Genomic DNA, 15,982 nt, shown 5'->3' with positions numbered 1-15,982 from the left:
CCACCATTTTTAAATCTTCACTCAGAATGTGTTTTTCATTGACACACCAAGATTAGAAAACCATGCTTGCCTTTGAATGTGTTGTCATATTTTAGCTTAGTTGAGAGATAAGACTTAACACTTTTCCACCCTCACAATACATAGAGGCACTGCTTGCCAACGGGCAAAGCAGGCAACTCCTTGGGGCCTCAGGCGAGTGAGGGGGCCCCCGAGGGCTAACAAACATTAACCTACAGCAGTGGCAATGTGCAAAGTTTGCATTGACAGTGTGAGGCCTGAATTCCTTAAGGTAGCCCTGTGAATTTTTGCCAAGGGCCACAACAGACTAGAATCGCCACTGAATACATAAACACATCAACTGACACTACTCTGGTTAGGAAAGGAGGATGAAGGTTAACACTATCTGACCTGTCTGGGAGTGCTCCGCCTGGAGCCAGCTGCTGTCTAAGCTAGAATGGAGAACATCCCAACCCCCACAAGGTCAGAAGCAGTATCATACAGCTGCTGTCTAGGCTAGCATGAGGACAGCTCAACACCTGACACCCCCCCACCCCCACCCCCCCAAAGTCAGGAGCAGCTTCCTAAACAAATCATAAACAAATTTCCCATGACTTGTAAGACGTGGCTAAATATTGGAAGCTGTGAAGTACAAATGAAATGTTTGGTTTTCCCTTTGTATGTAGAATGAGGTGGGGCATTGCCATTACCAACAGACTAGATTGTCATCAGGGCATCTATTAATTAATTTATTTATTTATCTATCTATTTATTTTATTTGTCATTCATGCAGTGTGCAAAACTGGCAGATGGAAAACCCTTAAATCAGGAGCTTTAACTTATATAAATGCGGTTGAAAAGGAGTTCATGCCAGGAGTTCATAATATAACACATTTTGGGCACAGGAGATATTTTAGGACAGAGGTCTGATTTATCTGTTATATAATCTCTGTTTTATAAAAAGGTTTGAACTCAAAGGCACCAGTTTCAAAGCAAGAGGTGTAGTTTTAGTGTTCTGCAATCCCATCACTTTTTTCTTTTACATTTTTTGGAAGATTTTGTGTCAGAAAAATTCTGCTCCTGCTGGGGTTAGTGAGGTCATATGGAGATTATGGGTTGAGCAGCACTGAATGATTAAAAAGATTACTGGGGAGGATCGAGAGTCAAGGACAAAGCACTGTTTTTGTATGTCTGTGCATGTGCAGATTTCCAAAGAAAAGTGGACAAAACATCAACACAGTACTTTTAGATAAGGTGCGATAAGGTCTTTAAACTAAGGTTAAAAAAATCCATCATTATATTGTTTCTGCTCAGGACTTGAGAGAAAACTTATTGAAATTTAATATGAAGTAGCATGCCCATGCCAACAGCACTACCATGTGCTGGAAATAGAGTTTACCATTTATTATTCTAGTCAGAATGAAACTTGCCAAGTCACTTTGACTCAGCCAACCATGCAGGCCAACACCTCCAAAAATAAATAAATAAATAAAGAGTTCTACAGGTTTCATTAATGTGACTGCGCTGTTGGTAGTGTAAAAATGCACATGCATAATTTATTTAAAATTCATTTGTGACAGCGAAATCCGTTCTTTTACCGGCACAGTGCGCGTGGCACCAATCGTGCTGCTTCCAAAAGAAATATGACGAAACGCAGAGGAAGACTGGTTACTTCGACACGCGCGCCCTCGGTAAACGTCCCCCCCATTTGGCATTGACCGGTAAAAACGTAGGCGTGATGGAACAGTCGCATTTGATTGGTTGAAAGTTTTCGTTTCGATGTTGCGTTCGCAAGTATAAATACAACAAAGGACAACAGATACGTGCAACCAAAATTCCTCGGACACAAACTAGTCGCGTACACCAGTTCGTACATCAGTGCCACGCCAGCCGTAGCCACACCTTTGTTCAGTAAGACTCGAAAAGCACTTGCTTGTGCAGAATGGTCGACAGCGTTTACCGTACGCGTTCTCTCGGCGTCGCTGCAGTCGGTCTTCCTGACCAGTACGCCGACGGTAAAGCAGCAAAAGTGTGGCAACTTTACATTGGAGACACAAGGAGTAGGACGGAGGAATACAAAAGTTGGGTGGTGTCTTTGCTGAAGCAGCACGGTTGTCAAAGGGTCCTGGATGTAGCCTGCGGCACAGGGTATGGCGCATGCTCACGGAGACGAAACGCACTTCGGTTTTGTTTAACTGTTTATCTGGAAGTTGAAGTCGAAGTCCATTTAACTACACGGATGTGTTTGATAAGTTATTTTGAAACGCAGCTGCCGTTGATTCTGCATTTAGACGTGTTTTGTAGGAAGGTGTTGCGTCACACAGACCCTTGATCTTAACGTAGACATTTGATGGAAATGACAAGCTAGAATGAATGATTTACTGACAATGACAGTTAAGGCCATGCTGATGACAAGAGTCCCTTCCTACTCAATAAGTATAGCCAGATAATGTAGTACAGCCCAGTAATTTTGGTTTACCTGCTGTTTTATACTCTGTGATGACTGTGATGCCCTGTTAAGGGCTGCTGTAATCTTTAAAAGGGTTAATCAGTTAAATTAATATTTTTTAGGTGACAACACCCAGCGTCAGTTAAAAATCTGCATGGCAGTAACGAAACATTTGGCCATCTCTGAGTAAACAGAATTAAGAGAACTCCCTGTTCATTTATTTTACCCACAAATTATATAGGCACATAGATAGGTGGATGAATGGATGGATACAGCAATCAGGTTGGCAAGTACACATGAACTACATGTTTAAAAAAGGGTAGAGTGAGTCATAAAGTAAAAGCAGTAGGATTTGACTGTTGAAATCAGGGTACTCAATTAACAAGCATGAGTTATTTCCTGTCAGAAGTCTTAACACTGCCCGTCAGTGATCCTACAACCATTAAATATCTAAGGTACTATTTGAGCTGCTTTTTTTGCTGAAAATATTTGTTGGTTGCCAAGTGCCAAAACAATTAAACTTAAAACTTCACATTATTCATAAATAAGGCTGTTATTAAACACCAGATATGTACAAATGTACTCATAAAATGTACAGGTGTATGATTTTAGCTTATATTTAATTTTAGGAACATCCCTCTTCAGTGTCCAGCAATAGTTTGCTCCACTTTCTAAACTATACATATGTAAGTATACTGCAACACAACAAAACATAAGGGTGATGGATTCATCCTAGAAACATTTGGATTCACTATATAAAACACACAAGAAACGGGTATTTATTTTGCATAGGACAAAATGCCTGATTCTGAGGAAAGTTCTGGGATTTATCACTTTACTGAATCATGACTATCCAATAGGAAGAAAATTAAGACATCGTTATTGAACAATTCTCACCTTGGACTTATGGCATCCATCTTTCTGAGAATACACTCTTTATTTATTAATTTGCATCCAATGCATGTTTTGACACCAACTACAAAAAAATCCTTTGCCATCACTTCGTATCATCCTGTGTAAGGTTCCTGTGTAGGGTTGTGTTTGAGTAGCAGTACTGCTGAGGTTTTTAACATGTGTCACTGTCACTCTGGGTTGTGCGTGTACCACCACCCAAAACAATCTAGTCAGCAGCAGCAGTCAAACTGACTGATGGACTACAGGATGCATAATACACATAGTGCATGGCAACAGATGGGATATAGACTTTAAGTGAAGGTGTTTCTATTAAAGTGGCTATTCAGGCTACAGAGAACAGCTCCAAGGTTACACATTAGCTGTCCCATTTTCTGTGTCTTGGCAAAGATGGGATTATTCACCCAGCACTAGAAATGTTTAGCTGGGGAAAGATCAGTCTGCCTGTCCTAGTTTCTTTCAGTGGTTCTTCACTGACTGAACGAAAAATAAAAGAGTGAAGCAGGAAGGTTTTGAAAATCAAAAAGCCCCTACTGGTATAACGGACCTATCTTAGACCTAGTTTTATCTAGGGAAGGTATATGCTTTCTCTTGCCTGGTAAAATGGAACAGTAGGTGTAAGGAGAGACGGCAGCGCTGCAGTAGTGTTATACATCTACTAAAGGCTTTCTTTTGCCCAACCCCAAAGGTTACACCCCCTCTACCAAACACAGACACACTAACCTAACCTAATAATAGCCTTGAATTCCAGTTCACTTGCATAACGGAGTTGTTTTATGACTCACAGAATGCACATTCAGCATAATCCATGAAAATCCATGAATCCAGTCACTTAGTTACACTCTTCACTCATGTGGATACTACAAAATCTGTTTTGTTTTTTTTGTTTGTTTTTTTTGTTGCATAAAGCCAGATCCATTTGTTGCATAAGGTTTTGGGTACCAAATGATAATTTATCATCAGGCTTACCTAAGCATGTTTAAAGGTTGAGTGCATCACAACACCATCATCATCATTTAAAGGTGCTGAAACTGAAATCTGTATTCATCACTTCCTGTAGCTTTCTATGCGGAATCTATATCATTATCTGTTAATCACAATTGTTATTAGTGTAAAGTTTAGGGTTCAACTGATTAACTGTGTTAAACAATATATTGTCCACTTTGTTAATTTTTCAGGTCAGTCAGTTTTTGGAAATGCAGGTTTTTCTATCTATGTATACGTTAAAATGTGTAGGATTTATCAAGAGCATTGAAGTGGGTAGGGGTCAAGGGCATCTTGGAGGCTGGGCTTCACTCTGTTTTTGAAGACAGCAACCGATGTACAGACAGGCAGTGGAAGATCTGAGTGCTAGTATAGAAAAGATTCATGAGGCATGTCTTCCTTGTCTCTATAGGGCAGTGGTTTGAAATGTCAGATGTGAATTGACCCGTGACTTTGGGAAATCACATGGATTATGGTGTTGTTTACCCGTGACTTTTTTTTTTTTTTCTTTCCAGAGTGGATTCTATTATGTTGCTGGAGGAAGGTTTCAAGGTTGTTAGTGTGGATGCCAGTGACAAGATGCTGAAGTATGCTCTCAAAGAGAGATGGGAAAGGAGGAAGGAGCCAGCTTTTGACCAATGGGGTACGAAGAGGCTCTAAAATTCAATAGAGATAACTTGTGGGGACATGCCTCCAGCATGTGCACAATCTGATTTGTGGAGTCATGATTATAACAGATCAATACCCTGACCCGATTGGTCAACGCATACAAACAAACAAAACAAATGTGTATGACATAAGCTGAGCACAAAAACAGAGAGCAAAATGGGTTGCTCCCACTTAAAATAATTAGAAAAGGGCTCCTGGTGGCAAAAGAACAGAGTATTGCAAACACTGCCTCAGGGTCCCCAAGTACACTGCTGTAATCTTTTCCTTGCAGTAATTGAAGAGGCTAACTGGCTTACTCTACCAGACGATATTCAAAAGCAGGGAGACGGATTTGATGCAGTTATCTGTCTAGGAAACTCATTCGCTCATTTACCAGACTTTAAAGGTAAGAATATTCAGCTCATTAATGTTTCAGTTCAGTTCAGTTGCTTGACTGAGTAATTATCTCATAGGAGACCAGAGTGATCAGAAGCTGGCTCTCCAGAACATTGCCAGCATGGTGAAGCCTGGCGGAATCATGATTATTGATCACCGTAACTATGACTACATGCTGGAGACTGGCCTTGCTCCCCAAGGGAAGAACATTTATTATCAGGTAGGGTAAATGTTTATTTTTCTAAAAAAAGTAACACTTTTAAAGTACCACTATTTTGTCAAAAGCTTACTCGCAATGTTCATAAAGTTAACAGTACATAGTAATATAAATAACAGAGTAAATAAGTAACAAGGACACCTCTCTTACATAGTAATCCATGATTCAGATTTTTTGTTTTCTCACCTGTGGTCATCTCCACTTTCAGTGCATTCATGACATCCTGCTGATGTGAATTCATGGTTATTTGCTCCCAAAAATACAGTGCACACAAATGCTACATAAGTAATAACAGCTTTCTGTTTGAGGGAATCAGCTTCATAAAGTTGAGCAAGTGACCACGGAAGTATCTGAACTGCATGCCCGGTTGCATTAATAGTTTCTAGAGGTTTTTTTTTTCCTTTCAAGCTTTCTAGTTTTCGTAACCTTATAACAACAGACTATCAGCTGAGGTTAACAATGTACTTCCTGTTTTACAGTAAATAATAAAAATAGATGTTTAAACCATAAAACATTCATTCTACTGGAGTGTAAAGTTGTGAGAATGTAGATAAGATTGTTCTCCTTAAATGTCCTATTTTCATTGCTGCCATAGCAACAGCAGGCAAGCAGATAGACAAATAGCCAATTGCTGCTACAACAGCAATATATTATCAGGTTTCCGCATTAACTGCATATTTCCTAATAGATGTCACGATTGGCCCCTGCTAGTGTCCTGTCTCCATGGTTTCCCTCTGTCGTGTCATTGTTTCATTTTAGCTGTTCTGTTACGGTCCTTGTTTTGTTTTTCGCTGTAACATCTGTAACACCTGCCTCTTGTTTAATTCTCATTACATGTATATACACCCTGTGTTTGTTCAGTCTTGTGGTCTCTGTCATGTTTGCTATTCGTAGTTGTTATCCAAGCCTCGGTTAGTCCAAGTCTCTGCTCGTGTCAGTTGTGTTATTCGCTGTATCCTGTTTCCCTTTTCTGTTTTCGTGTGTTTGTTTTTTTTGTTTATCATGTATCCTAGAACTCTTCGTGTTGGTAATTTGACCCTGGACTGTTCTAATGACCCCAATTTTGGATTTTCCCCTAATAAGTCTCGCTCTGCTCAGCATACGCATCCGCCTTGTGATCACTCCGCATTACAATAGATAACACTGAACAAAGTGGTTGTAATAAGAACAAGTAAGTAATAAGTGCACAGAGATTTTTCTAATGTTTTGTCAACAAAGAAGCAGCCACACATGTCTAAGATAACTGGTGAACTAATAACAGACTATTTACTTCTTTTGACAGTGTTCATTCGTTTAAATGTGCAGAAGCTAAACAGAAAACATTCTATGAAGTTGTAAGATTATGACAGGTTTGAGCATATTATGGCATAGAGAATCAAATAAAGTTCTCAGTCTCCATCTGTTGGACAGATTGTACATGGAAAAATATAAAAAGAGGCATTATACAAAAAATTATATATTTTTTGGTATTTCCTAGAGCTAAATTTTGTTTTTGCCGAGATGTTTAAATGTTTTCCAAATGGAAAATGTTTGTCCAGTCAGTTTGTTTGGACAGAACAACAAAGTGCAAAGTTCATGAAAGATTTGTACAATAACTTGCCATAAAGTCACCCAAAGTGAAAGACATTCCAGCAAAGTATGTCAGGTTGCTAAATGAGCAAGAGATCTATATATAAATCTGAATTTCAACAGGTGTGCACATTAACAGTGTATATTTCCATATAGATAACATTGAAAAAAATGACAGTAATATGTACAAGAAAAATAATAAGTGCACAGAGATGATGATTACAAAATAGGCAGTCGTTTGTCAAAGATTGGCATGTCAATCCCATGTCTTGTATTTTTACTGGAATCTGAAATTACCAAAAGCTAACAGACAACTTTAGTACTTTTACTTGTGGAATCCAGCTAAATAGCATTAGTATGTAATGTAGATAATAATACACGCTGTTCCTGTTTGAGACATCTGACTGGTGTCTGTATTGCAGAGTGACTTGAAACAAGACATCTCCACATCAGTGCTTTGGGTCAACAATAAGCCCCATATGGTCACGCTTGACTACTCCCTGGAGATCCCTCAGGGTGTACAAACCCCACCCGAGACAAGGTGCTGTATTCAGACAGGAAGGAGATAAAACGCAGAAAACTTTCAATAAAGCAAAGATTACAAGAACATCTTATGAAATTACAATATTGATGTGAATATGAAGAATAAATGCCTAGCCAACGTATGGCTGGGTTTGCTACTGTTGGTTTTCTTTCATCCATGATATATTTTCACAATTTTTATTACGTTACTATTTCATCTTAGGCTGCTAGAGGCTGATTGCTTAGCATGTGATTTGTCATTTATGTGGCAGTCTTGTGTGATTCACAGGTGTTGATTCCTCATCTACCCCCCTGTGTTTGCTTTGTAGTAAATTCCGCTTGTCGTATTATCCTCACCGGCTGCAGAGCTTCAAGGAGCTTCTGAAGGGAGCATTCTTTGGAAAATGTGAGCAGCACGTTTTTGGAGATTTTAAGCATTATACATCTGGGCAGGAAGACGTTCCTCGTTACTTTATCCATGTCATTAAAAAGACTGCTTAAAGTAATATTTACAATCCAAATAACACTTTTTTCTTTGCTTTGCTTTGTCTTATTTCTCTGGTACTTTGCTCTTTCATTTGCTGCTTCCATACTGCAGCTTCTGCTTCCAAAGCCTTGCAGCAAAATCAAGCCATAGCAGAAGATGCAGCAAATTCCTGCTGCTCAAAATTTTATAGAACAATTTTCTGAACCTATTCAGTGTCAGGACTTTATTTGCCAAGTGTTCATCAGAGAAGTCATGTTCCTATGTTGATTTGTTCCTCTAAATATTACTCTTCGTTAAGGACTCTCAAATTTTCACCAAAAAGAGTGATGTTTTATTTTGTCACTTGGTGGCAATTATTAAAAGATATAGCAGGAAACATACATAACTGTACATGGAATATAAAGCTTTAATTGATTTGTACTGTTTTGCGATTCACTATTACAGTCTTTAGTCTTGCTTGGAATCAAGCAAATCAGTTTGGTGCTCTGTGTGCTCAAGCACAGGCTGAATCAGGTGTGTTTGGGCAAGGACTTCACCAAACTATGCTGAGCCTATTTAGCGTGCACAAATGTGCTCTGCTGTCTTTTAATCCACAACCACATGCCTTAAGTTGAAATGGTTAGAAGGGATAAAGCTGGTTAAACGTTCCCTACTTAGTGTGACCATTGATTTGTGAATTTAACTAGCTCGCATTTATTTTTGTCCAGCTTCTGCTTTATTGGTATAAGTTGAAACCATAAAAAAATCCTTCGCACTGCCGGAACGTCTCTGTCTGCATCAACAGTGCATATGAATGCACAGTAATAATAATACAAGTAAACAATAATACAATACAATCTTTTGTCTTACGAGAACTGAAAGCACACCACTAAGAGTCTCCATCTATTGGACAGACCGTAGATGGAGAAATGTATGAAAGGGCATAATGCAAAAATTCATTTTATTGTATTTGTGAGAGATTGATGAGGGGCTAGAGGGAGGGTAAGGGGATACTGGGATAAATTCAGCCTTTGATGTACCTGTCAAAGATAATAATACTAATTTACTGTCCGGCTTTGGCGAGCATTTATGGATTGTAGTGGGTAGACTAGGGGCGTTTCAGTAAAAGTAATGAACAGCGCTTTTGACAAATGATGATCTTAAAGACTACTTAAAGTCTGCTTTCTGTAAAAAAAATAAATAAATTGTGATTTTTTTTGTGACAAAATTTGAGTATTGTATCCAGATTACTTGTAAAGAATAGATTTTGTTGAAAGTCTTATTTTACAAAGCATTACAGTAAATAAAAATTGCTGTGTTGATATTTGTGTCAGTGTTTCATTTGGTTTCCTAGAATATAGAAGTTAAATACCCTTATGATTGGCTATCTTTTATTTTCACCATTGCAATAAAACACGGTAAGATTCTGTAGTACTTTTGACCTCAAGGTGCGTTTGAACATTCAGTGCTATGCATATAAATCTACAAGTGAAATGGGAGTTATCATATTTATTTCATACCTACCATGCATACACGAACCGCCTATGCTGAGTGTTCGGATTGGAATGGAGTCGTAGAAAGAGCAACTGCAGCAAAGGTGCCATATATTGTCCTATAATCCGATCTCATTCATTCAACACCCACTGGCGCGTCACTCGTTTTAAAGGCGGGTGGCGATTACTATCCAATGGGAAAAAAATAAGCGTTCTGCGCAGGCCAAATATTTGTAAACATTGCACATCGACAAACCAACTTCTCCGTTACGCATTATCCAGGGTTTCCAATGTCCGTAGCAAATGCGAAACAGACGATTTTTAATCCGGTAAGTAATCGCCGAGTGTTGGTCCCTTCACAACCTGCATTCCAGCTCTTTCTACACTATACTATAGGCATCCGTTCAAGTTAAATCAGATGAACGTCCTGCGGGATTCTGTTAAGCGTTTCCCATGTGCTCCGTGTAATATTTATAATAACGAATGTTGCTTGAACGAAGACTACTACTTACGAATTTAAGGTAACCACATCGCGAACAGTCGGGTTAAAATATACCACGTTAGGCTACCGATAGAAGGTTTGTTACAGGTATTCCGTACTGCGCTGTTATTTAGGCCACATCGCTAACATGAAAATCCAATGGTTTATCATCCATTACAGGAAGTTCCATTCACGGGAATGATACCAGGGGGGCTTCATCCGGGAGAGATGGTTGTTATTCAGGGCTGTGTTCTCAATGAGTCCGACAGGTACCACAATCATTACGTTTAAGTTGAATTTCTAACGCATTTTCAATAGAAACCATCATAGCTTGTGCACAGTAATCAAATGACTGTAGTTAGTAATGCTGTAGACTACACGATATACTGTTTGTTGATCACCTCTTTCTTGGCCTTTACAAATATTGATATTGCTGTGGGATTCCATATGCCCTTTACAAAACACACACCTTTGCATTTTGGGCTGTAAACCCAAACTCCTACATTTTCACCAAATGTATTTACATTCCAACAAATGTAAATACATTTGGGGAAAATATAATTCAAAGGTTAGCTGTAGTGATTTAATATGCCGGCTTATTACAAATGCAACATGTAGCCATATAAACTAACACATTTTTGTCCATAGCATGCAGCAGTATAATTGAGCAGGCCTGTCAGTGCGTTAATCGGTTTCCTTTCACAGGTTCCAGTTTGACCTCACCTGTGGCAGCAGCACAAAGCCACGGGCCGACGTGGCATTTCACTTTAACCCCCGCTTCAGGACCTCTCCGTGCATCATTTGCAACTCATTACAGCGAGGGAGCTGGGGTAAAGAGGAAAAGCTTGAGGAGATGCCCTTCAAACAAGGAGCATCATTTGAGACGATCATACTAGTCCAGGAAAACATCTTCAAGGTAAGAGTAACGGCCCCAGGTTCTTGGTAAAGGTGTCTGATGTTATTATAGAAGACATCAGTAAAGCTTAGACATAACTGGGGTTTAACATGATCCAGCATGTGTTTGGGCCTGTAGTCACAAAATGTCTCTGCGTTGGATGCGGTTTTATACATATGATCATGCTGATGGTGAATCTGATCCTGTTTTTGCGATGTTACAATGATACTGTTTTCTACTTTCCTAAAGTTTCCTAGTCAAAATGCTTATCAGAAATATTAATCTAAAAATCATTCAATGCTAGTAAAATCTTAAACTGTGTGACTCGATTCCTAGACATTGTTCTGTTGCTCCTCCAGGTGGCAGTAAATGGTGCACATGTACTGGAGTATAAACACAGAATCCCTCTAGAGAGAGTCAACACATTCTCCATATCAGGAAAAGTCCAAATACATGCCATCGGCTATGTCCCTAACTCAGTAAGCTTTATTCCTTTTTGCTGGTCAGTTATTGATTTTAAGGTAAGGGTCAGTTGGGAAGTTACCTATAAAATGCCACAATCTCTTCACAGGCAATATTTTCAGAATCAGGCGATTTGGTAAGTTTTCACCCTTAAGTATTATAGCCTACTAATGCTATCTAAATGAATTTTTCTTCAGAGCCCAGAATGACTACCATTTTACATGCTTTTATCCCTACCCATCCCAAGAGTATACCCTACAAAGGCAGTATACTTAAAGGAGTCAGTCCTGGACAGCACATCACAATCAAGGGTCATGTAAGCTTATTTCCTCACAGGTAAGTTAATACAGTAAGGTCGCATGTTGCTTTAAATACTGAATACGAAATTCATATCATTAGGGAAGGTTCACTTTTTTCCTCCTAGTTTCACAGTAAACCTGAGATGCAGCCAGTCAGAAAACATTGCCCTGCACCTCAACGCACGGATCAAGTCAGGCGTGATCATCCGCAACTCTTTCTTGAGCCAGTCATGGGGTCCAGAGGAGCTGGAGCTTCCGTGCTTCCCCTTTGCGTCTGGGAAATACTTTGAGGTACGGTTGTCTTATAGAGTTCAACAATGGGGCAACTCGCGTGTGTCTTCCAAGCGTCAAGCCACATGTGAAGTACAGTTCTAATGTATTGCGGTACATAGGCTGGTCCCACAGTCAGGGCAAACGAGCAGCTGTGACAGTCTTGCATGTGGTTAGGAGCAGGGAGGAATACAACTGTAAAAGGGTAGAAACTGCATGATTTCATTTGTCTCATTCGCAGGCATGCTGTACTGTTCAGCATCTGTTCAGCATGGTTATCCATGTCATGTGGTTAAATCTGTTGTGGGCTCACTTAGGTCAATTTGATGTCCCCATCTACCTCTGTTTAAAGGTTGTTCATAAAGAAAAAGCTTATGTCTTGAAGGAAACAAGTGTAGCCCAAGCTATAGTTGCAAGAAAAAGTAAGTGAACCCTTTGGAATTACCTGGATGTTTACACCATGTGCTCAGTTTTTAAAAAAAAAAAAAAAAAAAAAAAAAAAAAAAAAAATCATCAACAGTACAACTCAGTGTAATATTAGTTTAGTTTTCATAGTTTAGTTAGATTGCACTTGTCTATAATTGTGACTTTGACCAGATCACATTTTTATTAATAATCAATGCAGAAATCCAGGTCATTCCAAAGAATTCACTTTTTCCTTATTCCACAATACAAGTCCACACTGCTGCATCAACTAGTGAAACTTGCAAAGACGAGGAACAAGCACAAAGAAATAAAATGAGCCATGGTTAATTTGTTGTGACTAAGTATTAGACATTTACTTCTCACTGGAGATGGGACCTTGGGAACTCATTCTGGCAGACTTTCCCATGGCGGGTGTAATAACATTTACACACACAGCTGTGAATGCATGCAGGCACATTGTTTTGCTTAAAGAGAGGCTGTTCCTCTGGATTGGGCTGACATCAGTGATGTATTGATACAAATGCTACTTTCTGTCCCCTCAGATAATCATCCTGTGTCAATCTCATCAGTTTAAAATCGCTGTAAATGGAGCCCATCTGCTAGACTATAGGCACAGAGTGCAGGATCTGACATCTATTAACCAGCTGGAGGTCATGGGAGACCTGGAATTACAGGACATTAAACTATGGTGATTGTGTAACCACCAACGGAACATTCTGACTTCAGCCTTCCTTGTTTAATAACTGTAATAATACATCTATATCCTAGACAAGTAGTGCCCATATTTCCTTTATATAGCTAATGGGGAAAAAGGGCTGAGTTTATAAAAATGAGACAATAGTAATGTTGCAACAGTATGTACTTCACTACATAGTGTTTGCAGAAAAGTACCTTTCCTGCCTTATATGTAAGAATGGTGGTGTTGCGGGGAGAATTAAGTAGTAAGCATTTACAGAACCTGTAGATTTACAGAAACTGTAGTAATTTAAAATAACACCTGGATTTGCTACAAATAAAAGCACTTTTTACAACTAGGTACAGTAAAATAAAAATATGTTAGGCAGTATGAAAACCTGAGCTAGTCAACATTTTTTATATGGATGACCAATATTTGTTGTGATTCCCAAGTTGTTAAAAAAAAAGCATTTCTTTTTGGTGGAAATGGTACTGCTGAACTATATATGGAAATACAGCTGAAAGGGTGCAAATGGACTGTTAGTGTTACTGTTATGTAATGTTCTTTATACATAAAGCATGTAATCAATGTGGGCTTTTTTAATGAAATGTATTATTATTTAAAAGGCTTACCAAATTCTGAACCATTGTGCAGTTTATCCACATCTTCATTCCGATTCTGTTTTCCTGTCAGGGCCAAAATAGACCTAGACTTCATAAGATAACATTACTTCCATCATTCAGAAACTACCACACTTCCACATTAAAAGATAATATAGGGTTAAGATGATTTCTAGGTTGCCTGTAAGACCTGTTTAATTGGTCAAAACACTGACCACCAGTTCAAGTTTATTGCACATAGGTGTTCCGAATCATGAAGACTGCAGTTTTACCAAATATGCCTCTATGCTGGATCAACACATTTAGATACAATGACCTTGTTTCGTATGCACCACATCCATACTGCCACCAGATGGTGGTAGATATCTATGGGAGGGGGAAGAATCATTAAATAACCATTCAATTACTTGATGTGCCTTTAAATCATTTACAGAAAAAGGGAATATTTTTAAGTGTAACCTATTGATTCTAGAATTTCAAACATTGTTCTTCATAAGTGAATAACATACCAGTAATGTCTATATAATTAATCTTATCTGGATGAAAATATTAAAATTGATGATTTCAACTACAATCCCCACAAACATTCTGTCATTTCAAAAAGACGTTCTGGCATATGGACACATTATTGAACACTTACTTTAAGATCTGATTTTTGCAAAGTAAATAACTAAAATGCCAAAGTGAATGAACGCAACCACTTGTTTCAGTGTAGTCAATCAAATCCCGAAAGATCCCCATGTATACAAGTGCTAGCCACTAGTGCTTGTGTGAATTTGAGTTTTTATTGGGCAGTGAATCTTTTCATGACACAGTATTATAGGTCTTGTTGGTGGATAACAACCATAGGTAATAATTACAAGATAACACCGCAGTTATGCCAGGAGGAGATAACTTTGCAGCATACGACACCAAAGTGATTTAATCCATGGATTTGCATGAACATGCTGCATGAACATCTGTTCCAGAATCCCATAAAAACTCTGGGAATTTATTAATATCCACAGTAAATATACTAATTTAATGAGGAAAAAACAATATGGCACAACACAAAACCATATTCCTTTCTTTATGTAAAAAATAACTGATATGCAACATGATGACAGTAACTCAGATTATCAACTGTCAGAAAAAATTTTTTTTTTAAAAATCAATCAATATGAAAGTCAAAATACTGTCCATTCTCAAATCACCAGGCATCCAATTTACAAAAAAGAAAAAATGAAACCAAAACAAAGACCAATCCACATGTAAAGCAGCTTTTCAGGAGGAACTGTAACACCATCTCTTAATTGGGAAGATGCACACAGGCTGGTAACAGCCCTTTATTTTGATAGCTACCCAGCATTCAGAGCATTAGGTTGTGCATCCAGACAAGAGGAGCAAAGAGATTTTCTTTGAGTTTGGCAGCTCCCTGGTGACTAAGAGGTTGGACAGATTGCAGTCTGGATGGGATTCAGTTCTGGCCCTAATCTGAGGCCTGTGACCCAAGATTTGAAGATTTCCATATCACTGAGAGGAGGTTGGTATGGTGAGGAGCTGCCAGGGTCTTGGCACAGATTAAAGGGATGAATGAGGGACGGACGATGATAAAAGCTCATGAGTCCATTCAAACTGAGCTTAGCTTGACCAGGCCTCTTACTGAGTCCTCATGCAGCGAGTCCTGGCTGGCAGGGTTGTAGAAAGGCATGGTGTGGCTCTGGCCCAGGGGGCTACCACAGGGCAGCATGCCGGGGGGTGAGGGGGCCTCCTCGGGTGTGAGGAAATGATGGTGGGCTTCTGGTGCGGGCTGGCTCAGCATCTCTGGCTCACAGCTCAAGTTGGGTGTGGAGGTTGGTGGAGTGGGTTGGCCTAGAGGAAGCAACGTGCAGGGACCTCCCAGTGTGGTCCGGCCTGGGACAGAGGACTCGGCTGCCACGGCTGTGGGCTCACTTTGCAGCAAGGGAGTGGCAGCAGCCTGCAAAACGAATTTGGTGCTCTGAATGCACTGGTCTTGGTCACACTGAATGAGGGAGAGAGAAGGAACAAGAGAGAGAAAGGGCAGATGAAATAGAAGAGCTGAAAAACGTGGAGGAGAGTGGACTCTACTGGGGCGTACATAGAAACAATTCTAGAGAAAGAATGTGTTATTGATAGGGTTTAGGTAAGTAAACAGAGGGAACAAAATTTTATTTATCTATTTGTTTGCTTGCTTGCTTGC

The 15,982-nt window shown here is 39.3% G+C and overlaps 3 protein-coding genes across 5 annotated transcripts in view; 2 read left to right on the top strand and 1 right to left on the bottom strand.

The window, feature by feature from the left end:
* Positions 1-1,737: 1,737 nt before the first annotated feature.
* Positions 1,738-9,482, top strand: gnmt (glycine N-methyltransferase). Its single transcript, XM_027001472.3, has 6 exons — positions 1,738-2,145; positions 4,858-4,985; positions 5,283-5,396; positions 5,464-5,606; positions 7,595-7,713; positions 8,024-9,482. Exons 1-6 carry the CDS (start codon positions 1,940-1,942, stop codon positions 8,193-8,195), a joined length of 882 nt encoding a protein of 293 aa, XP_026857273.1. The 5' UTR covers positions 1,738-1,939; the 3' UTR covers positions 8,196-9,482.
* A 124-nt stretch (positions 9,483-9,606) lies between these two features.
* On the top strand, positions 9,607-13,809 carry lgals8b (galectin 8b). 2 transcript variants are annotated; one of them, XM_027001470.3, is made up of 8 exons: positions 9,607-9,982; positions 10,315-10,403; positions 10,840-11,050; positions 11,389-11,508; positions 11,601-11,627; positions 11,739-11,827; positions 11,916-12,081; positions 13,029-13,809. In XM_027001470.3, exons 1-8 carry the CDS (start codon positions 9,944-9,946, stop codon positions 13,176-13,178), a joined length of 891 nt encoding a protein of 296 aa, XP_026857271.1. In that variant the 5' UTR covers positions 9,607-9,943; the 3' UTR covers positions 13,179-13,809. The 2 variants fall into 2 exon arrangements, with proteins under 2 accessions (XP_026857271.1, XP_026857272.1); XM_027001471.3 differs by lacking the exon at positions 9,607-9,982 and adding an exon at positions 9,989-10,174.
* A 739-nt stretch (positions 13,810-14,548) lies between these two features.
* Positions 14,549-15,982, bottom strand: part of LOC113572138 (zinc finger DHHC-type palmitoyltransferase 14) — a 33,860-nt gene continuing 32,426 nt past the window's right edge. For both annotated transcript variants that reach the window (XM_027001460.3, XM_027001462.3), the window contains exon 10: positions 14,549-15,784. In XM_027001460.3, coding sequence (XP_026857261.2) covers positions 15,392-15,784 — 393 coding nt within the window. In that variant the 3' untranslated portion in view covers positions 14,549-15,391. The remainder of the gene's footprint in view (positions 15,785-15,982) is intronic.

The sequence above is a fragment of the Electrophorus electricus genome, chromosome 10, assembly GCF_041902795.1.
Source record: "Electrophorus electricus isolate QZ-2024a chromosome 10, ASM4190279v1, whole genome shotgun sequence".
NCBI classification, from domain to species: Eukaryota; Metazoa; Chordata; class Actinopteri; order Gymnotiformes; family Gymnotidae; genus Electrophorus; species Electrophorus electricus.
Note: the sequence above shows the minus strand (reverse complement) of the source record. Positions and strands in the feature narration are given on the sequence as shown.